Below are 27,712 nucleotides of genomic sequence, written 5' to 3'. Positions count from 1 at the left end.
CAGCAAAATCTTTATTCCAGGATGTTTTATATATGCATCATAGTTGCCAGAATATAATTATACACTTTTTCTGAAAAAAAAAAAGAAATTGCATATCTTTTCTCTGAGTGTAGAGAGGAACAGACCCGAAACTTTCACAGCTTCAATGTGTGGAAACCGTACATTTGGCCTGTGAGCGGCGACCCACGCGAATGTGTCACAAAGTGTAAGGAGTAGACAAAGTGACGCCATTGGCGAACTTCGTGGCGTATGTGTAACGTCTCAAGCTTTAAGTAGGCCATATAATGAAAGCTTATGTATATCGCAAATGCAATTTCTACATTGTCCAAATCCACGCTTTATGCATTTTTTTATGACACTGTAATTTTTGGTATTTGCAATTCCAAGTCCCATTTGCTTACTAACGAATTTCAATTTATGCGCATATCATTAGAGTCTGCCAAGGACATGCTACATAAGAGACCAATTTGTGCCTCACGGCTGCCGTTGTTATGTCAATTTGTAACACGCATGCCTTAAGTCAGCCAAATTAAGTAGGCTACGAATAGTTGCCTGAGTGTCAACTTTAATTCTAAACTGCATTTAATTTTTGTTTTTGTTCAACAACTTTTAATCCTTATTGCTGAAGCCAACAAGTAAAAGTCGACTTGAAATTAATTAATTGTTAACATTCAAACTATGTTAAAGGACTTATTTTAATGACTAACTAGTATAAAATTGATGTAAACAAATTTTTTGCTGAAAAAACAGATTATGCCTTTTAAAAATATACTCTATAGAGTCAAAAATGATTCCTTCTACCTGTTATATACTTTTGAACAAAACACTATTTATTGTAAAGATTTGGATTTCTCATTCAACCAAGTACAAAAATTTCACAAAGTGTATATATTTTAATTTAAACAAGTTTTAAGAGCTAGCATATACAAAGTTTCTCGTACTGTGTTTTATGGCTGGTGACAGTTAGGTCATCAATATATAGGAACAATTTAAAATGACGACATATGGTAATCGCAGGAGCAGTAAGTGCCATTGTTGATTGGTAAAAATGTAGTTTTCTATTTGACTTTATTTTGATAAACGTCAATAAATATATATATAGATATTGACCAAGCTTGTAGTCACTTTCTCTCTCTCTCTAGAGAGAGCTTCAGACGAGAAATAACACAAGTCGCGTTTTTTTGTTGTTTTTTTGTGAATAGAGTAAAAACAGAATAAACTACTTTAATTTATGCATTTATTCCAAAGCTTGAACTTAGCTTTGCCATTATCAAATTGTAATGCTGCATTGCAACCAAAAATGTATATAATCGTATTTTCTTTAATTTTTCTATGAAAATATGTATGTACAGTAAAATACGGCAAGGAGTCAGTTATTGTGTTCGACTTTTCCCATGTTGGTCTGCAATAACTTTTTACTCTCAGTTGTGAACATAGTACATATACTTTTGTTTGTATACACATACTAACTTTGTCCTATTTTGCGGCTGGCGAGTACATTGAACCAGCAACAATCATCGTTCGAGTTGGCAGCAAATACAGCTCACAGCAAAAGAAACAGTGAAAATAACAACAAAAGACAGTCAAAGGGACAATCAGAGAGGCAGCCAGGATAGTCATTGAATCAGGACTGAACCAAGTCAGTGCTCGGGCAACCAGAGAATTCTCTGCTTTGTTCTCTATGTGCACTTTGACTGACAATTGAATTTTTGCTTGTTTGCTGAGCAAATTAATTTGTAGTACAACTTTTAATGTAAACTTATTTGTTTCTTTTTTCTGTAATTGCAGCATTTAGCGGCATCTTAGTTGAATCAGTTGAACAGGCATCTTAACGGAAACTGTGCGCCAGCAAGACTGAACAGCGGCCAACTGTTCTGGAACATCCTTGTCCACGGTCAATATTAGCGCCATTGCAACTGCTGGGTGTGGGCGAATCTGCGCCCCGCCATTGGTAAGGCGGTGCCAATAACTCATATGCATTCAACCACCTTGCAAAACCTTGTTAAACTGCTAATAACTCACAACTCACAACTCACTGCTATCACCTATTCACAATAACTCATGCCACGTCTTGCTTTGGCCTATACAAACATTCATTTAAATTTTTCGGTTTTGCATTTTTAGTTGCCTTTAAAACTCGGTTGAGCCTTTAATTTAGAGCAGCTTGCTACCTTGGATTGTACACACGTCTCGAACATAAACTCAAATGGCCCACAACTGTGGGGATGTTTGTTTGTTGTGCGTGCTGCGAGTGTTGGCCCATAATGTCAGCTTCAAAAGTTTCAAGTGCCTGGGGCTAAAGGGCCGCCGCCCAATACAGCAACCACTTACATGCAACAACACGAGAAGGCCGTGCAACGTTTTGGCTACAAGTGTTTGACATACTTGTCAGGCAAACACGGCTCCCCATTCGACTTATGGGCTACTGAAATTCAGCATTGATTTTTTTTTTAAGTCGAAAGACGCACAAAGCCCATGGATTCGATGAATGTGGCTGCTTAGCATTTGTTGTTAACCATTGTGTTCGGTTGGACTTGGCAGCAGCTAAGGGCAGCTGCTGCACTGTTTGCACCTGTTGCCAGTCCATTTGCCATTTGCAATAAAGTTTAATCGCCTTTTTTAATGCACTTAGTTTTTATGTTCAGTATGCATAAGAGTTCTTTTCGTTTTTAATTAAAGTTCAGCTTTTGCTTTGATTTGCAAAATGATTACTGATTTTATTATTTTTTCGTTTTCTCCATTTAACTCGACTAACTCTGTCCGTTCGACCATTCCAAGCTCAATCTAAATCACTTATTCTATTAGCAATTTCATGCTCTATTTAAACACATGTCCACCAGTTGGCAATTTTGTAAGTGACCAGTTCGTATCGCAACGAATTATTTATATATACATTTACTAATCGTTCTCTCAACAAGATATGACATATGAAATTTGAAATTGGGATTCCTTTCTATACGAAGCTGACAGCAAATACATATGTGAATTGCCAAGCTCGTTTATATTTTTTTTACGATTCTTACCATCTTTCACTGTGTGAATTTTCATTCGAAGTGGCCGTCAAGTATAACGACTAGTTTAACAATAATTTAATTTAATGCCCAACCAGCCCGGGTGACCAATTAGACACAACAGCCGTAAGGTGTCTCAGGGGTACATTTTTGTTGGTGGGCAAGTGCCTTACCGATAGTTACAGATTGAATGATTAAGTATTTTATTGCATTTTATGTTTATGTAACGCTTTCGACGTTTTGCCTTGAATATATATAAAAATACTCATAGTGCTTACACATATGTATGTATGTATTAATGTCTATGCACTAATACAATAATTCGTTTAATGAATGCCCAAAATTTCAAGCACTTATTTAATAAGTTGATCTGACAACTTTAAATTCTCTATTCTCTATTTTGTATGCGTGCCGCACAGGAACAAAAAAGCAGCACCCTGAATTTCTCATCGTTCAAATCAAGCTTCACTTCCAATGTTAATTTCCTGAAGAGAAGGTAAAGACCTTAAAAAGAAACGCACCCTTTTTCCAGCGGGAAGGGGTGTATTAGTTGGATGAGACTAATTTGAGATTTCATATGTTTGTCTTTTTTCTCTTTCTCCCCACCTCCCACAAAATGGTGTTATCTCTTTCGCCCTTTCTATCTCTTATATATCTCTTGCTCTATCACTAAACTGCGCTGCACTTTTCACTTGTCAACGGTTCGCATTTGAAAAAACGACTAAACGAAAACCACACACAACACACACAAAACAACACCCACGCTAACCCGAACACTAACAACTAATCCACATCCACGGAAACACACGTGCAGATTCAGCTCGGGAGACTTGTCTTCCGAGGTCGATGATGTTGATCCCAATAGCTTGCCGCCAGCGGCGCGTCCTATACAGGACCAACCAACCAAGCCGCATGTTGCCGGCGGTCCACCAAATATGCCGCCACCGCCGGCACCCGGTCAGGTGCCGCCGCAGCCCACCGGCGCCGCACCGGAGCTATCACTAAGCTTTGGCGCTGGCAAGGCTCCGGTCTCGGCGGCTCCTGCGCCGCCTCGTGGTGTCAGTGCACCAACCAGTCCGGCCAAGTCGCGGGAGAGTCTCTTGCAACGAGTGCAGAGCTTGACGGGCGCAGCTCGAGATCAGGGCGCCTCCATATTGGGTATGCTATAGTCCATTGAGGCAGATTCTCAGATCCAATTTCATCCAAGTTTCGTGAAACACATTATCAGCCATGTTCTCGATTCCATAAAGTTTCCGCTTTTCCTTTCTCGATTGCATTAGTTACACGTAGTTAGAGAATAATATCTTTACTATATTTTTAGATTTTCAGGTAAATTTGAAATTACTAGCAATATTTTCAATATATTTTTAAATATTTAATCAGATTTTGGCTAAATATTTTCAGAAAAATCTATAGATTTTTGAACGGGGTAAAATGGCAGTGAGCGAAACTTGGCGAAATTGTAGAGAAAATGCATTTCAGAATGCTCCTTCACTGCTCGAATTGGAAATTAAACCATTAATAAAATGCATACACTAAATTAAAAAAAAAAAAACCATTTTGCCACTCGCAGGAGCTGCAGTTCAGAGCGCTACTCAACGTGCGCCTGCCTTTAACAAGGACAGATATTTCACGCTGCTGGTGTTGGATGATCAGAATACGGACTGGTCCAAATATTTCCGTGGCCGGCGCTTGCATGGCGATTTCGATATACGCGTGGAGCAAGCTGAATTTCGGGTAAGTTGAACATACTAACAACAATTGTGAACCGTCTGTATTTTTGTTTATCGTCTGCTGTGCATCCGCAGGACATTACGGTGGTCTCCAGCGCCGATACCGGACCGGTCGTCACAATGGCCGCCTATCGTAGCGGCACCCGGGTGAGTTATTCCTCCACCAGGCAACTTCGTGTTTGCTCTTAATTAGTGCAATGCGCACAGACGATAGACGCCAATCTTTCAGGAGCCCGTCCCAACACCCAGTTCCCTTTAGTTGTCTGTTTATTTGTAGTTTTGCTATTTGTGTTTTATATTGCCAGGACAATCCAACTTAATTCGCATTGGAGTGGCTTAAGTGCTACGCCAGTGTTCAACACTGGCACGCATTTATTTTATTTGTAGTACAATGGATACTCAAGCGTTACGTTTGGCACTCCGTTTGCATAACATTTACAAACAGTCGTGTTTGTCTTAGCTTATACAGGATATGTGTAACTTACTACAACTCTTAACTGCAATTACTGCTTAAGTAGTATCAAAGTATTTCATACCGGGGTACTAATAGTCATCTCTTGTTGTATTCTCTTTTGCAATGCTTTCGAAGAACGTAACTAAATTTAATAGAATTTTAAGCGAGTGTGTTAGTAATTAACATCAAAATTGGATGTTTTACCATCGCCACAGTACTGTGTACAACTTATTAAAATGCTATCTTTCCTCTGTAAGCTGAATGGATATCTTTGAGAGTCTAATATAAAAATGTTGCCCCACATTGCAATGAAGCATCAAAGCAATATCTAAATACAAAGCAATTTCTGCTTCACAATTTAATTATACATGTAAATTGCCAATTTAGAAACTGTAGACTAATACATAAATATTAAACAAACTTTCCTTTTATACTATCTTAAATATGCTATACAAATTAAAAATCGCTCTAAGATTTGCTAAGCTCTTCCAATTAGTTTTTATTGCTCAGTGCCAAGCCAAGTTTCGCACCTTTCGAGCATTTTCCAATTTGTTATCCGAACCATTCAATATCCAAAAAACCACCACTATTTGCTGGTTCAGCCTAAAAGTATGCTGTGAAACGTTTAAATTGTCAGTTCTTGATTGCTGCATAGCATGGGGCACGTGATAAAATTATCTCTGGGTTTACCCGAGCGTGCGACTGTGTGGAAGATGTAAATGTGTGTGTGTGTAAAATGTAGACGTCTGCATTTTTGTGCCTGAGTTGTCGTGTGTCATATATAATTATGAAGCATATGTTGATTATACACAACTACGTTATGCATGGTTAGATTACGCTGGTGCAATTAAGTGGCGCCTTTGAGGGCAGTTTACTGTGAAAACCTGCCAAGATAAGCGAGTTAAATGCGTGATAATTTCTGGTTTTTCATTATTTATTTTCTCACATTTGCATCTTATAAGTTCAGAGTCAACTAAATTTACAAAATTAAATTCTGCTTTTGATATATATGATTCTAATGTAATTTTTGGAATATCACACACCAAATCAAAAATACAAACAAACCAATAAACAGGTTGCCCGTTCTTTTCGTCCGGATTTCGTATTGATACGGCAACCGCCGCGTGATGGCTCTAGCGATTTCCGGTCGACCATACTGGGCCTTAAGTACGGCGGAGTGCCCAGCATCAATTCGTTGCATTCCATTTACCAGTTTCAGGTGAGTTGAGCGCAAATATTTGTTAACAAACGACATATTAAATGGTGCAATCCTTGTGGATAGGACAAACCGTGGGTCTTCTCTCATCTGCTGCAACTGCAGCGTCGCCTGGGACGCGACGGTTTCCCGCTGATCGAGCAGACATTCTTCCCGAATCCGCGTGATTTGGTAAGTGTATTAAACATTAAAAGCTAATCACTAATTAAGTAGCTACATAGTACATCATACATTATTGAATTGTGGTCGCATCTAAAAAGCCATCCATTAATAAATAACACATTAAGCATAACATACGTATTAAAGCTCTACACAAAAATCAAGTATTAAATTATAAAAAAATAGAGAAACTGTAGCATAACAAAAGCCACTCCGGCCAATCCATTCTACTCGAGACTACAACGCCATTGCTCTGCCAATGGCTTACGGGTAGCTCAGGCACTTTTTGTAGAGCTGCGTGCGCCTCCAGCGGCAGCGCTGAATATCACCGTTACGTGTGCGGATATTGTGCGGCACGCAGGCAGAGAAATCGCGTTCGCATTTGCCGTACGGCGACCACTTGCAACCGTCGGCATATTCACGCTGCTTCAGGCACTGCATTCCAAAGCATGGCTTGATCTGTGAAAGTAAATTGGATTCCAATTCAAAATTCTACATTTGGGGGAGAGGATTACCACTTACGGTGCAGTTACAGGCCAGGCCGTAGGCGCCACTGAAACCGTGGCGTTCGCTAATTGTCATCTTCGTGTATTCCTTGTAGTAGCCGCACAGATTTAGCTGTGGCATGCGTCCGGCTATGATATAGACCTTGCCAATGTCCAGCTGAATGCCGCACATGGAGTCAGTACTGGGCGTGGCCAGACGCCCATCGCGCAGCATCTTGCGCGCCTCCGGAGTGGCCTAAGAACAAATTTAATGACGTGAGCTTGGCTATAAAAATGCACTCAGCAAGATTCGCTCTAAAATTTGGCAATAAAATTATCCTGAGACCAGAAAGATATTCTAGTTTCTACAAATAATAGCAGTTGCACGGTTTTAATAATAGAAGTATCCAGGATTTTGTGCACGAATCGCAGTCAATTCTTAAGTTTTTTAAGTAAATTATTACTGCCTAAATTTGAATTAGCAGACCAACGAGAATTATGTGTAAAGAATCCATAATAGATGAATCTATCTCGAATTAACATATAAAAACTCTGGTTTAAAAATGTAGAAAGTGAAAAAAAAGTTCAGCTGAACTTGGCGTCAAAAGTGATTCGGATTGCAAAATTTTCAGGTGATTCTTCTTCTGAGTGTATTTACTGACATGGATTTTGTGAAAGCAATGCTTACCTTATAAGTGCGCTTTATGTGCACCTTGTAAATGGTTTTGCCGGGCTCGATGGTGTTCGATTTGCGGAGAACGCGTAGTTGCACAACTGTCAAGGGATGTCAATGAATGAATGCATGCGCATTTGTATTGAATTCGTCAAGGATACTGTTGCATCCTTTCACACTCGGCTGCTTCGCAGCTGTACTCACCATAATCAGCATTGCAGTAATGTGTCTGTGGATGCGAGGGCATGCACATACAGGCATCCACTGTGTGTCCATAAAACGCCAGCACTGCGAACACAGCCAGCGCCAATAAACTCAAATGTTTTGTCAACTCCATGTCACGCGAGTCAAGCGGAGCAAATCCAATCCTTAGGTGTGGACTTGTTAACCAGTCACCAAACCAATCGTAAATCGTGTGTGCGTGATGACTGTGAAAAACAAGGAAAATGTGTTTGCGTTTTATTATTATGACTATTATAATATGTAATAATAATAAAATATAGTCGTGAAATTCATTATGCATTGAAGGTCACTTCTGCCACCTCATAAAATCCATATATTCACGAGTGGCATCAGTAGCTAACTCGATACAAATCCTTTCTGTTTTTTCCTATGCGAACTTGTTAAGCTATTATTATATCATATATTTTCTATGAGACCAGTCGACCAGTAGAAAGAAGAGCTTTTGTGTAAACAACATTTTTGTTTCCATGCTCTTAGCATCAACATCGACCTACAATGTCAAATAAAACTTTTATATTAGCAATCGGTCTTTTTCTTAAATTAATAATGACATTTAGTTATCAGCAGGTTGACTCTGGTCTGCAGGATGTGTCTTCGTCATGTCGTTGTTTTTTTTTACTATTATTTCTTGATGATGATTTACTGGTTTTGCGGTAACCCAAAGCATTCAACGCTGAAGGTCAGTCAGTCAGCGTTGAGTTTAATTCTGACTTACTTAAGTCATACTAGGCTTATCAGTTAAACGTGCTGCCACCCATCACCATCACCATCTATACACGCATCCATCAAGGCACCCTCAAGTGTCATCTGTGCATATTACGCATACGGCCCAGTGTCCAAGCAGACGCATCATTATCAGTGGGTGAATTGATTGCACGTTGCATTATTGATTGTGGGTTACATTAACTTTAGCAGCCATTTACTTTATATACAAACATGTGGACGTACATATATCTATACATATATATATATATATACTTATTTGTAAACGCAACTCAATTCACAATAATAGATGTGGTTTTTTACTTCGAGAATTTCACAAACATATCTTTTATTGGTCATTTGAATTCAATTTAGTGTTTTCATGCCATCAATTTGGATGAGTTGCACGCATAAATCTTATTTGAAAAAATAAAAGAAAACTATCCGAAAAGTAGTTCAATTGCCAGCCAAATGCATGCCAGCCATTCCATTTAGCATTGTTTATGGGAAATTCATAGAAAACTTGAGGCGAAGAAGTCGAAATCCATTACAAAACTGCTGCTGCTGTGCATATATCAACGCAAAAATATTGTATAATATCGAGAGCCGGGGCAAAATAATCAGTTCAGTCAGTCGCACTCGTTGCAGTCCCATTCCCATACCCAGGTCCCAGTCATCGTGTCGAACTGATCGACAGAGATAGGCAGGCCCATATAGACAACATATGCAATGGCTATGCAAGGCAACACCAAAGGCAGCAGCTAAGGCAACTGCAGAGGCAATGGCAACCCGGCAATGTGGCAATTAAATTGAAATAAAATTGAATTAAAAGCATTTTGCGGAAAAGCCACTAGAAAAACACAGCGACGAACGAGAGCAGAGTGTATATGTGTGGCAGAGGGCGGTGCAGAGTCGATTGCCTTATTGATTGAATGCAAGCAAGAAATAATGCATCAAACTATTTATTAAGTGGCAGCCCAAAGTGGCAGACAGACAAGCAGACGCCTCGGCTAATGCACACTGTGTTTTATTTTTTTTTTGGGGGGTTAGAGGCGCTTTGTCAAATGTATATTTTCATGACGTGATATCGTAATGTTCTGAGAACTGAACATGAGCAAAGTTTCCATTTCAGCTTAGTTTGCCTCACTTCAAATTTGTTTTGTTTTCGCTTTGGTATTGTTGTGGCCTGTCTTGTCGGTCTGGATTTGACACTTTGGCTGGCAATTAACGTCGTGGATTTGTTTAACAAACAGCCAACAAGACAACAAATAAGCGAACATAAAACTGGCATACTCACAGAAAAACACACGTACACACACACACACACACACACATTGGTATCGTAGACAGCGTTTAGCAACTAAATCAACTTCAAAGTCAATAGAAAACAAGAAAATCTTTTTACGCTCGTTGCAAATTCGCACGATTTCCTTTTAGTTTTTCCATAGGCAACGTCATCATGCCGATCAGCATCGGCAGCCACAATTAGCGTTCCCATATATCACACGGGCATTTTTTTAAAGTTGGCCGCCACAGAAAGTGGGGGCATTGAGAATGTGCAGCAAACTAACAGCAGCAGGCGGTGGCAGCATGTCAACGCCAGAACCAAAACATTGACGCTTAGCGGGGGCTTTGGGGCAACGGCTATCGTTGCCAGAGGCAGCCGTGTTTTGTTGACAAGCTTTACATGTGTCAATTAAATGTTATATATCATAGCATACTTCATTCATGCTTCAGCAACAACAAAAAAAATATATGTATATATATAAACACTTATGGGCTGTTGCTTTGACGTCACTTTGAGCATCGGCTAATTGCCACACTTGTTCTTGTTGTTGTTGCTGCTGCGGCGTTTTCTATTGCTGCTCTTGTGTTGTGTGGTTGTGTCGTCATCGGCATCGAAGTTGACATTTGACACTGAAACGCTCGGCAGTCAGCTAAAATTTCTGTATGTCATTTTACTATGCGGGCCGCCAACAACAATTTCGAAATATATTTTTATATATACGCATTTACTTATGTATAAAGTCAAATATCGACATGACTTTAATTAGCATTGATTTCCACTTTGCCCTCAGGCCAGATAAAGAGCCAAAAGTACTTCAAGTCTTTTGTAGAAATCAACTGGTAGTTGTTAAACATACATATATATGACATATATATCCGATTGGTGTCATGCAGAAGAGCAACACCAAAACGATAACGATCAAAATCTAGATAAGATACTGATATCTGTAGAGTGCAGATCAATGCGGAAGGTACTTTTCTTTTGCATTTTCAGACATGCCACACGATAAAACATATCTAGGATGCTGACGGCTTTTCTTTTCAGAGAAGGTAATACAGTGCTTCAAAGAAATCTTCGCGTCGAGTATCTAATTATGATTGGTCAACTTTTTCATTTCAAGTCGCTTGTTTTTGTTAAAGAATTCAATGATTCCAGGAAATGTAATGCGTTGTATGTATGTAGTTCGGATTAGGTAACTTTAATGCATATCAGCTTAAATAACACTTGATAAGCACGTACTTTTTAATAAATTATAACGATTTTTGCCTAGCACGAGGTGTATAAATTGGAATTTAACTTATCAGCACATTTAGCTCAGATCCCTGTGTTACATGACTTTACAATTACGTTGCATTCAGAACTTATCAGATAAAATAATTTAATTTGTGGACCAACCAGTTGACATGGACTTATACCCTTAAGCTATACAAATTCATATAAATATTTATTAAAATCCTGTTGTGCTGTGAGACAAACAATGGAACTGTTTGGCTCCACATTAAATGGTCTGTGACAGTTGAATTTATATTGAATGCGCCACAAAATACAATTATGTAAATGTGTGAAAAGATTATGAAACTTGCCCAAGCAGAGCGTAGCCAGGTAAATGGTTAACTGAGCATTGAAAGGGTTCCAAAAAAGTAAACACCAAAAAAGGACAGTAAAGCGCAAAAGGCCAAAAGACTAAGCCGCAAACCAACTTCAAGCGATGCGATTGGGCTTTCGGCTTTATGGCTGTTGGGCAAAGTGGCTTACAGAAAAAAAAGCCGCATAATTAATGCGCTTTTAACCAAAATGCTGGCTGGTCTTATGCCTGTCTCTCACTCGGTAGCTGGGCGTAAAACTGGGCTGTAAATAGTACTGGAGAACTTTGTTTTATGAGCGCTTAATTGAGTCATAAAAAGCCACTAATGTCGGTATAATGCATGGAATCCAAAATATTGACATGTTGCGCCACTTGTGGCACTCGAACTCGCACACTGACTGGCCCCCTCTGCTTTTATAGCCCCATGCAGCATGAGTTAGGGGCATGTAAATAGTTTCAACAATGTGTTTTCATTTTAAGCCACACCATTTTTCGCGCCTCAATAATAAAATCAGTGCACATAAAATCGAACCACAAACGAAGCAAATAAAAAATATAAAACAAAAACCAAAAACCAAAACCCCAACAATTTTATTTGTTTGGCTTTGTCGTTGACTTTATTTTGAGTGTTGAGTGCCTTAATTCGGCGGTCATTTACTTTTCGCTTTTGCGTTTTGTGACAATTCTCAGTGTGTGTTTGACATTTATTGCTGATTGACTTTCTAAACAATTCGCTGCTCAGACCGAGACATATAAATAAATTCGATCTTAAATTGCCAGCGAGCTGGCATACCCTTACGGAGAGCACTACGATTTTGTCACACAATATGCATTCCCGATAAAGCAATGAATATATTTGTTTACCAAAAAGAAAAAAAAAAACTTGATTAGAAATTTCAGCTATTCAATTTTTGTGGTGAAATGTAATTGAAATTCCAAACGCATGACTGTGCAATTGAGATAAGGAGTACACTTCATGTTTTAAAAATAGTATTTATGTATTATTAGACAAAGTATACTCCTTATCTATATACATTTACTAGCAAATTAACTCTTTCATTTTTGTTTAATATTTTGTTTTTGAAATACGCTTCAACTAATTTTACGATTGCATTCGCATTGAAAAATCCTTTTTAAGCATTTCTAGAATTTTAAAAACGCATTAAGCTCATTGGTGATTAAACTGATTATGATATTCAGATATGTAAGTTTATTACTTAGACAAACGTGATTTCGATTTTTAAATCTTCCAAGAATCTCGTGTTGTTTATTTTTTTAAACCTTTATTAAATTAGGCTTTCTTTGAAAGTGACTTTAGATAAATATGGAATATAACGAGTATATTACGTAAAGTGTCGGAAATCAATTACTGAAATTAACGAAATGCATATTTTTCTCCAATAACTTCATTAAATTATACAACTAATTTTCCAAGTAAAAATAAAACTACCGCTGAGGAATGGACGGGGTATAAATCATCGAAACGCAAAGAAAGCTGTTTTAAAGTGATGCACTTTCTTTTATATATCGCTTATGCCAGTTTGGACTCCGACTTGTTTTCGTTGATAACTACGTGCTTGCATCATGGTTATATTATTGTGTTCCTGATTGTGCGCAGTTTTCGTACTAAAAACGATACCTTATCGGTGGTGTGTATCTTTTAATTAAATACAATTTGTTGCACTCTGCATTTCCTTGGTACAATATTTGAATAGCCGCAACTGATAGCAATGTGCAACGCAAATTTCCATATGGAAACTGTGAGCTACTTTTTTTATAACTCCAAATGTTTGTTTTTTTCTGTTTTGATTTTTTTCTTTTGGCAATTTTCATAACGAGCACGAAACTTTCTTTGCCCAGTGGCAACCTTTATGGCTGCGGCGGCTTTTCCGCTCAACGCTCAACGCTCGAGCACAATGAGAGAAAATTAAAAGAAAATATCAAAGTCACGATCGGCAAAGCCATAATCCGCATGATCAATGAAGCCCGCGTCCACAACTGGGCATACAAAGTATGTTGATTAATGCCTAGGGGCAGGCCGTTACTTAGCTGAACTTTGACATGCAAATACATTTGCTGCGACCACGAATCGTGTGATTGCAAAAGCCCAAAATAAAAAAATAAAAAAATTAAAAAATGCTTTCTGATCGCTGAGATCAGTTCAACCTGAGGCGATTCAAACGACACGCCAACAGAACTAATCATAGACAGCTAGACACCTGTTACTTAATATAAATGCCTAGCTGATAAGACGTGCTAACGTCAATCTCTGTGTTCGCTAATTGAATTCCGACTCCGTTGAAGCATTAACAACAGCAGCAGCAGCCGCAGCCGCTGCCGCAGCAGGCGCAGCAATCGCTGCAACCGCAGAAGCCGCAGCAACAGCTGCAACTGCAGCAACAACGTTTGACGGCTCCATTCTAGCGTGACATGATCTTGACAAGGCGGCGCCAATACAAAAGCGTACTGCCAACTGGCACTCATTTGAGAACTGTTGCCAAAACCCCGGGTCGAATAGGTGCATAAGAATGAGTACTCGTTACAATTATGCTCAACATTTAGCTTTATGCATCATTAGTTTCAAACAGGCAGCTGCTCCTTATATGGTTGTAGATAAGTATCTCTACTTACCTTTTAAATAGATATGTACGTAAATTGGTACGCTTTGCAATTGATATTCAATAGATATTTCATTATTATTATTAAACATTTATGAAAGCAGCTTTTCTCTATATGGATGTACATAAGTACTTCTAAATACATTTTAAATGCATATTTAAAATACATAATTTAAATACTCTTAAAAAATAAATATACAATGGATATTTTTTGACTCTATGCTTTCAAAACATTCAATTCTGTCTTATTAATAATTTTTTTAAATTTTCTGAATATAAGAAATTAGTTGCTTATAATATAATGCCAGATTTGGCAGGTCCAATTTTCACAAACAAGTTGCCTACAAATAAAATATAAAATGCAAAATATTCCCATTTCTAAGAAATGTATTTTGTAAATTAAGAAATTATTTATAGCATGCAAACATTAATTTCTAGTGCACATTTTCTTTGAGTGTATTTGCCGTCTGTCGCCTGCAGTGACTTGCATGCTGGCATCATAATGTCGAAAATAAGTCTTACGCATATCTCATATTTGGGCACTCAATACGCTCGTCTGCTTTGGGTAGGTAAATAAACAAAATGCAAAATTGCCACAGTTTTTAAAATGTCGGCAATCGTCACGTTCGACGTTCAACATTCAACATTCAACGCCCAATGCTGTCCGACTTTTGTTGTTTCAAAAAATTAAAAAAGTCTCGGTCGTTGATTATAACACAAATTATTGCAAAGGCGGCTGCAGCTGCTTCACAAAATAAATAAAATTCATGTCAAGCTGGCAGCTTGGCCAGGATGCGTAACGAAGAATTCAATTAAAAATGCTAATGTCTGCCAAGCACACATAAAACATGAATCTCAAAAATTGAGACGCTTTGGCTCAGGGGCAGTGCCGTTTATCAGTTTGGCTCAAATTGCATTTGCAGGTCATCCAAATAAGAATTTGTAATGTAAGAACCCAAATGCCATTGGCATTTTTTCCTTTTAGTATGTGCATATATGCATTTAATATACATATATGTATATATATTTTTTTGTTACTGAAGTAAAAGCAAGGCACAGACAACAAGGTCTGGCAGTGTGTCACGCAACCAGCACATTTCAATTTCGAAATTCAATTTTCATACAAATTGCAAATATAAGCAAATAAAAACAACAACTTATTGCTGATTTGACAATTGATAATGAGGTGCCAACTAAGTGCATTTTCATTATTTTCGAAATAACTTCTGATCTCAATTCCATGTAACTAATAATATTAAAAATTTGCTATCAATAGTAAATGTAATTACAAAATATTAGTTCGATTTGAGTTCCAATTAAAAAAAAGAATATAAGTTAACAAATTTGTAGGTTAATCTAATCAGAATTTAGTCTACGCTTGCATTTACAGTAGTCGAAAATATTCAATAGCATTGTAATGCCCTTGAAAATGGTACTTAAAGTATTTAAGTAAATTACCCAGATACATTTGAAGGTTTTTGCGACGCCTTTCAGAATAGGTTACGCAGCAAATTATCGTTTGATTTATTGAAGTGTTTTTTTACACGCTCTGCGATAAATAATCTTAATATACAAATTCCATACTCATTCACTAAAATGCTCTGTGACAGATCTGGTTTAATAAATTTAAAAAACTGACAGACAATCAGGCAAATTGACAAACGCAGGCGTCGTCAATTTGCTCGTCTTTGGCCCACACGCAAACCGAACAGACCGTGTCGACCCAGCCCCTCTACCCAACCCCCATATTCATTGCCTTCATCCCAATTTCCGAGCTGTTCCCTGCGAGTTACAGTGCAGACAGTAAAAGGAAATCGTCGTCAATAAATTGTTCGAGTCTTGCGAAATTTACGCGAACGAACTTTATAAATGGACTTGCCGGGCTCTTTGTCGCGTTGTCTTTTGCATTTCTTTTTTAATTGTACAATAATATTTAATTGCAAAGCCGCACAAGAAAATTATTAATGGATTTCTGGTGGTTGCGCTTTGCTGGTTGGTCAGTAACAATAACAACAACACCCACATAAATGCTCGACAGATAATCCCAAAATCGGCTGTGGGTGTGTCGCCATCACCAGAGACTTGTGCCAAAAGTCAAACAAGTATAATATAATAAACAATCAATATCTGTACAAAGCGTATTGTTCTTAACACTTCGCTGACTTTTCGAACTTGAGTTCTGTGCCCAAAAATGTACAATCAGCGATGTGCGAAGTAAATTTGTTGTGTGTGTTAAAAATTTGATAAGCGACACATTTCATTCCTCCTTAATATTCAATATATATATATGAATATATGAGTGTACATGCATATAAATGAAATATATTTGCTATTATGATTCACATCTTTTGAATGATTCAAAAGGCTGTGGGGGGAAAAAAAAAAAAAGATTCTTAAGATTCGACTAACCTGTCCAGTTAAACGAAATTTCGAAATTGTAATTTTCAACAAGAAGAATTGCTCATTTTGAATTTCAAATGATTAATATAATATTAAACAATAAAGAATTTAATTTTTTTAAAAAAAAAAACCGTGTTGAAATATGCTTGGCATGTAAGAAGCAACACCCACCACTTAGATGATTTCTATTTTATTAACTCATTCCGCTCTGCACGGGACCAGAATGAGTGAAAAATGTGTGACAAATATTAAATAAGTAACCAATGGAAAGAACACTTTAACGAGGACTTGTTAATTGGAGAGCATGCTTAGCTTTGATTTGTAAGTCATAATTTTGTAAATAATTAAGACTTCTCCACCAATTTTCATTCAGGTAAAAATTAGACAGCTTAACTCTGTGGATTATACCATCTTCAATTATCGATCATTTTTAAATAATTTCATAAGCATAACTACTCAAAATACAATTTTACTTCGGTATATATTTCTACAATTAATAAATACAAAAATAATATTTAATTAACAATGGCAGTTTTCAAGATTTTAATGTTGGGAATTATGAAAATCAAATTCGCAGAAGCATTAAAATAATTTTTTTGAATTTTAGTCATATCTATGCTAATAATAGCATTAAAGGCGAACTATTATCACGTGTGCTCAGATGTTTCTATGTTTCCAAGAATTCCTATAAAACTTGAATGGAATGGTTAAAGATATTATCAAAATTATTTACCGTTTTGGGATTCTCTTAACCGCCAAACCTGTAAAAGTTGCTCATTGGTATTTGGCAAACCGTAGTCAATTTAGTTACAAATTACTAAGCCAATAACTAAGGATTTTCCCTTTGACTTAGCACAAATACGTGCCAAAAGCAAGGTAAGCCAATAAAATTAGGCACACTAAATTCAAATGCCGAAAAGGCCTTCGTACCAAGTTTTGGGGCAATAAACATACAACAACAAGTTGTCACATTCGTGTTTTGCTCAATGGCGCAAAGAAAAGACAAAACAGGCTACATATACGCAAAATGAAATAAATGAATTCATTTCCAAGAATAAATACAAAGTATATCGATTTAACCGATGTAGTATAAATGATGACTAAGGCGAGGAGGGAATATCTAAATACTCAAAAATAAAAGTGCCAAAATACTAGAGATTAAACAATACATATGTAAATAAAACTTAAATGGATTTGCAATTAGTAAATGAATTTTGATGCATAAACATTTTGTTGGCACATTAATGTAAATTAGCAAAGTTAGCGACACTGAATTGGTGGAATTTTAATTGCTTGTGTGTCGCACTTTACGCCTAATGCCGTTAAACGGCCAATTCCAAAAGCATTCGAGACACATGACGTATGCGTAATATTAAAATGCCACGCGTAGCGTCCCTTGACATTTTTCAGTGTGCTGGAAAATTTTACATAAATTCGTACTTGTATGTGAAACGTGAATAAATAAATATATATATATATATATATATATATACATATATATGTCTACATTTTAAATACATACATACACATCTGTGTGTATATTAAATGGAATTTATTATGTGAGATTGCACAACACATATGTATATTTTTTTATGGCTGCAGTTTGTTTACAAATTGGCGACACTAGGAAACTATTTAGACAAATCAAAAGCTGAGCAGAAAATTATAAAAGAAAATAACATCGTTGCGGCGAAGCAAAGCAAAGCGGGCAAACAGAGAAAGAATGAAATAAAAACAAATTAAAAATAAACGCAAATATGTTCGAGCACAAATAAATAGAAAGAAATGCAGCTACATATATACATCCATACATACATACATCATAAATTCGAGTGTGTGTGTGTGTGAGTTTGTGTGCGTGAGTGTGGAAAACTGTGTCGCTGTGTCAACGATGCTGCAACTGCGAGTTCGACGTCTGCCACAATTCTAAAAGCGAAAAGCGTTTCAAATCGCCATCAAAACGCGCGCGTTAGGCACGCGTTGCACCAATACTTAAATACTTAAATACCTCAGCTTATTCTTAAGGTTTCAATGCAAAATGCAAAATGCATGCAAATAATTAATTACCTGTCTTGTCAGCTAACCGCAATTATTGGAGTTTATGTATTTTTAAGCTCGTTAAATTTTGTAAGCAGTCGAACTGTTTATTTAGCACTTTTTGAGCACGAGATGGTTCAACTTAATTTGTTCACTGTCACACAGTCGAGACTCGTTGTATTTTCATTTAATAAATTTTCACACAATAATTTTCGCCGCGTCGTTGCCGTCGTTGTCTTCGAGCGTTCTACTTCGCTGCGCCTGCGGTTCTGCACTGAATCGTCAACTCAACCGTTTCAAGTGTTTTCATAGCCGAAGTCAGCCACTCAACGCTCGTGAATCGAAAGAGAGAGAGCTAGAGAGAGAGAGAGAGCCGCGATCGCTGAGATCTTTTCGGCATCGTTAAAGAGTCAGCAATGCTCGCTCTCAGTCAACATTGAGCTTTTTAGCGACTGCTTGAGTCGTTTTGTGCACCCGCACACTGCACCACTCAAGTGGTTGCCTTGAGCGGATTTAGCCGTCACCGTCACCATCGCCATCGCCATCGCCGGCCGATCAAAAGCGTCATAAATTCATTACAAATGAGAGCAAGAGAGAGAGGCGATTGGCTTGCAGCGCAGGGGCTCGCTCAATTTTATACACATTTTTCTGCGCATTATTTTACCTTGGCAGCTTTATTAATTGCGAGTGTGGAACACACCGGTTATGCTCTCGGCGCCGGCAAACATATTTGGCGCCACAGCAGATGAAACAGCAGCAGCAGCAGCAGCAGGAACAACAACAATAACAGAAACCAAACGGCGCATCTGTCATGCCACAAATCAAGCAATAATTTAGTTATAGTTGTACTATAGTCGATGCATAGCTATGACTTACTTCCACATCCACATCCAGATCCACATCAACATCAACATCCAGATCCACTTACGTGTTCGACCAGCCCAAGTGGCTGGCCATGTGTTGAGCACACGTGCGCAGGGTTGTATTGTGGGTTGTACTTCATGCTACGCCCACAACAAGTACGAGTAATCTGCGATATACGATGGGATATATAATATGTAGCAACTGCTAGGTAGATGCCTGCCATAAACACACACACACGCATATATCGCTCATTGGATGCGTCAGAGTGCATATTTTAAGAGCGCTGATATAACCAGAAGACCTCCAGACAAGCAGCCACTCGAGCAAGACAACTGCATACTACATACTGCATGCTGCGTACTACGCTTCCCGGCTCCCAGTTTCCAGGAATGTGAGCAATGCGGGGGTGTGACCATGATTTCTACAGGGCACTCCCTCCGCCCACAAACACCCGCTCGACACTTGCCACTCGCCACTCGGCGCTCGTCATTCTTATTGATATTCATTGAGCGGTTTCTTGCGTCTCACAACAATTGCGACAATTTTTCTGTCTGCGTCATCATTTGTTATGGTTTGTTGATATTTTCGCTTTGGGGCTTTCAATAAATTTCCAAGATGTCCACATGTTTTCTAAATGATTTATGTGCTGCTTATGAAAGGCGGCGACACAATGGGGATGGCAATAGACCGAAACTCCCACATATGATTAGGCTCGGTAATGAATCAGCGCATATTAAACAAAACAAAATTAAGAGCAATCCTTGAAAATTATTTAAGTATTTCCAATATGCACAGAATTTAAAATATATAATTATGATATTCTTAACTTTGGAATATATCATTTGAAATTCAAAAACATATTTCAAATTTCTGAAGAATTCTCTGGCCATTATATTAGTAAATGCGTTGTGGTTTTATTTATATCAGGCTTGACTAACGACAAGTGTTTCCTATAAAAATTGAACGAATTCATGAAAATTTAAATTTGGCGCCAAATTTGTTGACGCACATTGAACATTTTCAAACACAGCACATCTGTATGTCATAATACTGAATTCAATAAACCAATTAAGACTCGGAAGTCATGCACAAATGTCGAACTTGGCGCTTTTCCAATATTCATAAATTTCACATAGCAAATAATCCGAAATTGCAACAGCAAACAAACAAAATAATATCAATAAATGCTTTGTTACTTTGCTAAAATATATATATTTATTGCAAATCGGTATTAACTTTGAATTTCGTATGAATTTTCTTTATCGTTGCAGTTCCAATTCACCAAGTTCCCCAGCGTGCTGAAGGCTGGACATTGCCACGGCGGAGTGGCCACCGCTCGTTTAGAGAACCAGAGCGCCTTGCAAGATGCCGCCGGACTTGTTAGCGGCGCTGGCAATGATACGCATTGTTATTGCACCATCGAGCCCTACATCGATGCCAAGTTCAGCGTGCACATTCAAAAGATTGGCAACAACTACAAGGCATTTATGTAAGTGACCACAAAAATAACCGCAGACAACAGGCATTCGTTCGATTAAAAGCTGAAAGCCTCCGTATCGATGTCGATGTGGATGTGGATGTAGATGTTGATGGGTATAAGGTCGAGTGTCTGTCTCTGTGCCTGTGCCGGTGCCGGTGCCGCAGTCTGACAATTGACCTTGGGCCCAACAGCAACTGTCAGCAAACAAAAGAAACCTCAATGCAGCCGCAATTGGCAATTATCCTACCAAGTGCAGTTCATTGTTTGGGTTCAAAGCACCTCAAATGCAAATTGCCTGCTGCCATGAAATTATCATCGCTTTGAAATTTGGCTAATTTATTATGCTTTCATGCTTGCTGCTCTTTAAAACAGGCGCAAATCCATCACTGGCAACTGGAAGACCAACCAGGGCTCAGCCATGCTCGAGCAAATCACCTTAACTGAGAAGTACAAATCCTGGGTGGATGAGGTAAGTCTTCGAAGTCGAAACTCGAAACTCGAAACTAAACTGACTTGAAACAGTTAATCAAAATGTGATATGAAAATGTTTTTCAATGCTTGGCAGCTTTTATGCTCTATCAAAACCTAATATATATGGGACTTAAGCTCAGCATGTGCTATAAATCAAAGATGTTCAAATTAAATATATATTCTCTCAACTAAAACTCTCTGGGATGTTAATTTAAACTTAATTTTAAAACTTATGATAACCTTCTATAACCTTATTATATAGTTTAAAATATGATCATTTTCGTTCATTTCTTTTTTTTTTCAAATACATAAATTTTAAGCAATGCTGAAAACTGCTCACAATTTCTTTCTTCCTTCATTTTAATTACTCACTAATTTAAAATCCTTAATTGAAATAGCTTAAAGATTTAATTTTTAATCCTTTTTATCCCAATTAATAAACTCTTCTTGTCATTTTTTTAATTTAATCTTTTCTTAATAATTCAGTTCTGTGTGTAACATGTTTCCCTTTCCAAATCTAACACGCGTAAAATAACAAGTGGATACAAATTAATTGCATAGTTCCATTATAAATCAGAATGGATATAAATAACGCTGACATTTTGTTAATTTCTGAAAGTCATACTACGTCACACACCCATCTCAAAATAACTAGTAACTTTATAGACACTACGTTCTCTATATACTATTTATACACTATACACATAAATCATTCAAATCACATTAGTAGAAAAGGAGTCTCAATACTCATCACAATCCCAAAGTACACGTTTCACTTTCACACGCTCAAAAAAATGCCCATAGAAGGGACCTATTGGACTACCATGAGTTGCACACTATACTTGCCACTAAGTTTGCGGAATATAAAGTATTTCAAAATATCAATAGGGCCATCTGTTATCCGCAGGCTAACCAAACTTTCTTCTATGCCTTTGCTGGCTGGCTGCAAAAGCTGAGCTACCCATGAAAAGAGCAGTCGAAGCGTTTAAGTCGCATTTATGAGCATGCAACTGAAAGGCAGCCCAAAGCGAAGTGCACACATTTATCAAACGTTGCCAATCAAAATAGCTGCACAATCGACTTGAATTATTTGCGGCACATTTTGGGCACACACAATTCGGTTTCGCTGGTTTTGCCCCCTGGGCAATCTTTGGGTCCCCACATTGAGCCGAGGCTGCTTACAAACCGATCAAGAGTCGGCGCCGCTTTAAATCAAGCTCATGAATATGCAAAAAAAAAAAAATATATACAAAAAATCTCAGAGGAGTGCACTTAGATATATTACAACTATGTAAGTGTATTATTTATGTATGATGTAACGGGACAATCGGGGTACCGTAATAATTACTGTGAAACATGAGAATGCCATCAATTGCGGCATTTGATCATGGACCATAAATGGCATAGAACTCAGCTCAAAGATAGTTCGGCTCAATGCTGACTCAGAATTTCCGCGTATGCGCATAAATGAACGGCAATTACCGCAATTTGCACATGACGATTAGATAAGCTGCCGAGCAATGCGGCACAGTTATGAGCTATGAGCTTTTTAGGTGGGTGGCCGTACCACACACAACCACATTGCCACATTGCTACATTGCCAGACAGCCAGCCACTACTTAGCATGCCTACAGTTCTAAGCAACTCGACGCAGCCCCTAATCAAAACAAACTGAGTTTGTAATTAAAACCATCAGCTGGCGACGTCGACAGCAACAGCAACAACAACAACAGCAACAATAACAACAACCACAACTGTAACAAAACTGCAAAATAGGCATCAGCAGCCCACACAAACCCAGAGTGCTGAGCATGAAATCGAAAACAGATTTTGATTTCGATTTTGATGAATTGACTCAAACGTGCTGTGCACACACAAACACACTACACACATGTACTAGAAGGTATTATATATCTTTTACTTCACTGTTAATTCGAACTATCAGTTTTCCACTCGATCTTGCGACCCACTTGTGCACATTCTTAAATTGAAAAACGCATCAATAATTAATATTTAAATTTGTATTGAAAATAGGGTTCTATTATAACTTGGGGTTTATATTTATTCAGAGCTTTGTATTTAATACAGAATATACGTCCGCTTCATGCGACTTATACTACGCGATTCTAGCGACCAAAAGCGACTGACTCATACTTCATGAAAGTACCTTAAACATACCATCGAAGAAGGTCTTGATCATAAGGAACTTACAATTACCGTTACTCGCAGGCAACAACAGATTAAGACTACAAAACGGGAATACAAGACAAGCTGCGGTGTACATAGGCAAATACAGTTATTTCCAACAGGTTCTTTTAATACGCAGAAGTATTTCCTATTTTACAAAAAAAAAAAAGAATACGTAATATACATCGAAAAGTATTTAATTCAATTGTACAAAATGGAATTATATCACATCAATTATTTAAATAAGCTAAAAAATAAATATATTACAATTTTAGAAATATGTTTAATATCGAACAAAATTTTGTTTTAATCTAGGAAATTTTCTTTGATTCAACAATTTTTTTTAAATTTTATATGGCGATAAGTCGACCCGGCTTTATCCATAATGTGATGTCAATTATCGCCAATCAGATATATACTACTTTTAAATCCATTCAATATTAATATAAAAGTTTTTAATCTGTTTATTTACAGATATCCGAACTGTTTGGTGGCTTGGAGGTGTGCGGCGTCTCTGTGGTGGTGGGCAAAGATGGACGCGAGTACATCATCAGCGCCTGTGATAGCACATTTGCTCTGATTGGCGATAGCCAGGAGGAGGATCGCAGGCAGATAGCCGAACTGGTATCTGGACGCATGCAGGTGAGTTTCAGATACCCTGTAATTTTGAACAAGAGCTAATAATGAGCACACCAAATAGAATGTGTGCCGCCCGAGTATGGCACAGACTGGTCCCGGCAAGCTACCGTCGCGCTCCTCAGTCTCCTCTCGCGCGGAGAGTCCCACTGATGATCCGGCACCGACGCCACCGCTGCCCGCCGGACCGAGGCCAGCACCGATGGGTGGACCGCCGCCAATACCGGAGCGCACCTCGCCAGCGGTTGGCTCCATTGGCCGACTGAGTAGCCGCAGCAGCATTTCCGAGCTGCCCGAGGAGCCATCCTCGTCGGGGCCCAGCACAGTGGGCGGGGTGCGTCGCGATTCGCAAACGTCTCAGGCATCGAGCATTTCGTCAGCATCGAGGGTTGGACAGCGTCCTCCGCAAACTCAGACGTCGGTCGTTGAGGATGCGGAGGACACCATGAAGAACTTGAGGAAGACGTTTGCGGGGATCTTTGGTGATATGTAGGAAATCGCTAATAAGAAGCGCGGCAGAACGGCGAGCGAGACAAGCAACAGCAGCGGCCTGGGCAGTGTGCCCAGCAGCGCTGGACCCCAGACAAGCAGTGGAGCAAGCAGTGCATTCAGCGGCTCCTTTCTGGGCAAGCAGTTCTCGTTCGCCTCGGGCAGCAAATCTAGCGGCACGGATGTGATCTCAACACAACCAAGCCGACCGCTAGAGGACCCATCAACAGCGGCCAGCTCAGCCGTTCAGTCCGCTGCCAGCGTTTCGGACAGCGTCAATATAACTACGGATATAGCAACATCATCTTCAGCAACAGTAACAACTGCTGGCTATAAGCCAGTGACCAACTTTGAGCCACAGGAACGCGTTAATCCCTTGACAAGGAGCCGCACAAGTCGGTTAGCATCGCCAGCATTGGCGGTGCCTCAAACACAACCTCATCATCATCATCGTCAGTGTCGTCGTCGTCGATTTCGTCACGCATCAATCGCAATGGTAATCCAATTAAGTCACCACCACCACCAGCAGGGCCACCACCACCACCGCCCAGTGTGGTGGCCACCAATGCCAATGTCAACATCAACACAAACACAAACACAAACAGCTCCAGTGTGAGTGCCAGTGCTTATCGCAGCAGCTTCAGCAGCTCGCAGCTGAGCAAGGACAAGACCAGCTATGGCAACTACGATAGCACCACCTCCATTGAGACCATCACACGCATGGACACCAATACCACAAACACAGCCGCAACAGCAACTGGAGCAGGCGAGGCTAGCGGCATTACAGCAATAAGTACCGGTGCCGTTGGCACCGCTGCCATCACCAGTTCGGCATCCAACAACGATTGGCGTTCGGCAATTGGCATTAGATCGGCGAGTGTTTATAGTGCACCCGCTGCAGTGACAACAGCTGCTCTGCCAGGTGACACCTCCGGTTACGATTCGAACTCATTGGCCTCGCAGACGGGCTTCAACAATCCCAGCGATATGCCCTCGTACACACGGCCCTCTTACTCCCGCTCCGAGAGCAATGGTAATTATCTAGCGGTGGGCGTGCTGCTGGTCAGCTTAACGCTGCGCAAGACCTAATCAATATATAGATATATATATATACATATGGATATGTATAACCAAAACTCATATCCCATTTTCATTGAATCTCATAAATCAGTATATCAAAATAAGCATCAGTATCAACATCAACATCGACATTAATATCAACTCAACTTAACCAATAATCAGCTAGACCCACATACACACACACACACACACATAAAGACATATAAATAATCAAGAATATTATCATACACACAATACATACATACGTATTTATCGATAAGCGAGTATTTGTATTTAAGCGACCAAGTTAAGATGTTAAGCGTTACAACAAACCCTTTTAGCCAAGTAGGCAGCGTTTTGAGAATGTTAGCCAATGCAAATTAGGTGCCACTGTGTTTTTTCCTCATTGATTTTCTTCTTTGATAGCCAACTCTTACAAAATGTGTAAGCCAAATATAACGTATACGACATGTGCGCCGCAAAACTGTTTGTAAGTTTCGCCATCTGCCCGAGTGCTGCTCTATTCGCTTGCCTGCACGCACAATTCTTCACGAACACTCACATAACTACAACTACAACTACAACAACAACAGGAACTCTGCCATACAGTAAATACTCGCTAGAGCGCACCGCAATCTCAGTTAATTTCTGGCTTTCTTGACTCGCACAATAACAACAACAACAAATATAAAACACGCCAACATAATGGACACAATAACAACAATAAACAAGTATCTTAAAAGAAGCTTCAAAGTAGTCCAAAATTCGATAGATGTTAAATGCAACCGTTTCTGTTTTTTTTTTTTCATTTGTTTTACCTTTGGTTATCCTTAAACTTTGTGTATGCGTATGTATGTGTGAGTGTGTATTGAAAGAGTAAGAAAACGCAAATGCAGAGTTATCAAAAGATCAAAACAGTTCTATTATGCAGACTGACCCCATACATATCGAAACTGATATCAAAATTCATTCAAATAGCGCGATTCATGTGATTCATTTGCGATGCATACGCACTCATTACAAACCTATCACAATTAGGTAGAGGATGTCTTTTTACTTTATACACCCAGATTCATATTCGTTTCGTTATCATATGCAATTGCAATCACTCATTGTTATGGACGCATTTTTGGTAACGCTCATTCTCTCATATCTTTCATATCACCTTAATCAGTGTGTGTAAACAATTGGCCCAAGTAGTGCTAATTTTAAGCGCGCTAGAATTGCACCCACGCAAAGAACAAACATAAAAAATTGATGTGCATCTCAAAGTTTTGGTTTTTGATTGGGTTTTGTGTGATTAATTTGTGATTTGTGTATTTGCAGCCTCAAAGCAATCCGACTTGGACATCATATTCGGCGATAGCAAGACAACGACCTCAAGTCCAGGCAATGGCAAATTCACTCGCTCCGGCGGCTCAATCTCCGATGCGGACATGATCTTTGGCGGACCGCCATCCAATTATAAGAGCGATCGCTTTGGCGCTGCCAAAAGCATGAGCATGAGCTCCAGCGGCGTTGACGCCAGTTCCAACTCCTATAAGATCTATGAGGGTATACAGAATGCGGCATTCAGTGACTACAGCGATTCGGGCAGCATTGCCAGCGTCACCTCAGCTAACAAACGATGGAGCGCCAAACAGGATGAGGACGATGAATTGGATTTAAAATGAATCCACTCACTCACACACACACACACACGCAAATTGTAGACAACACTCATTTCATAATCACACTACACACTTAAAACTATGGGAAATCTGTCATTTTCTGCCTCCGAAGTTTCCTGGTTTCATGAAAGAATGAACACATACAAATCTAATCAACTGCATCAGCATCAGCATCCGCATTGAGTTACTATCATTTTCACTATTAAAAACAAATGAGTTGAATATGCTACGATATCTATATAAATATATGTA

General features: G+C 38.8%; 2 protein-coding genes across 2 annotated transcripts; one reads left to right on the top strand and one right to left on the bottom strand.

Moving 5' to 3' along the window:
• Positions 1-1,872: 1,872 nt before the first annotated feature.
• LOC6563925 (synapsin) lies at positions 1,873-27,712 on the top strand. Its single transcript, XM_043214806.1, is given in 13 exon segments — positions 1,873-1,951; positions 3,431-3,507; positions 3,826-4,169; positions 4,585-4,748; positions 4,820-4,891; positions 6,274-6,417; positions 6,481-6,585; positions 20,740-20,957; positions 21,321-21,417; positions 24,081-24,248; positions 24,307-25,105; positions 25,108-25,764; positions 27,117-27,712. Coding segments are annotated over 11 exon segments (2,994 nt in total). The 5' UTR covers positions 1,873-1,951; positions 3,431-3,507; positions 3,826-3,946; the 3' UTR covers positions 27,464-27,712.
• On the bottom strand, positions 6,115-18,880 carry LOC6563926 (tissue inhibitor of metalloproteinase). The gene is made up of 5 exons (XM_001989999.3): positions 18,635-18,880; positions 7,936-8,159; positions 7,747-7,832; positions 7,096-7,314; positions 6,115-7,032 (listed from the first exon to the last, which is right to left on the bottom strand). The coding sequence occupies exons 2-5, from the start codon at positions 8,066-8,068 to the stop codon at positions 6,838-6,840; spliced, it is 633 nt and encodes a 210-aa protein (XP_001990035.1). The 5' UTR covers positions 8,069-8,159; positions 18,635-18,880; the 3' UTR covers positions 6,115-6,837.

Source organism: Drosophila grimshawi, unplaced genomic scaffold (genome assembly GCF_018153295.1).
Source record: "Drosophila grimshawi isolate 15287-2541.00 unplaced genomic scaffold, ASM1815329v1 contig_311, whole genome shotgun sequence".
Classification (NCBI taxonomy): Eukaryota; Metazoa; Arthropoda; class Insecta; order Diptera; family Drosophilidae; genus Drosophila; species Drosophila grimshawi.
The sequence above is the reverse complement of the archived record's forward strand: the minus strand, read 5'-3'. Positions and strand labels throughout refer to the sequence as shown.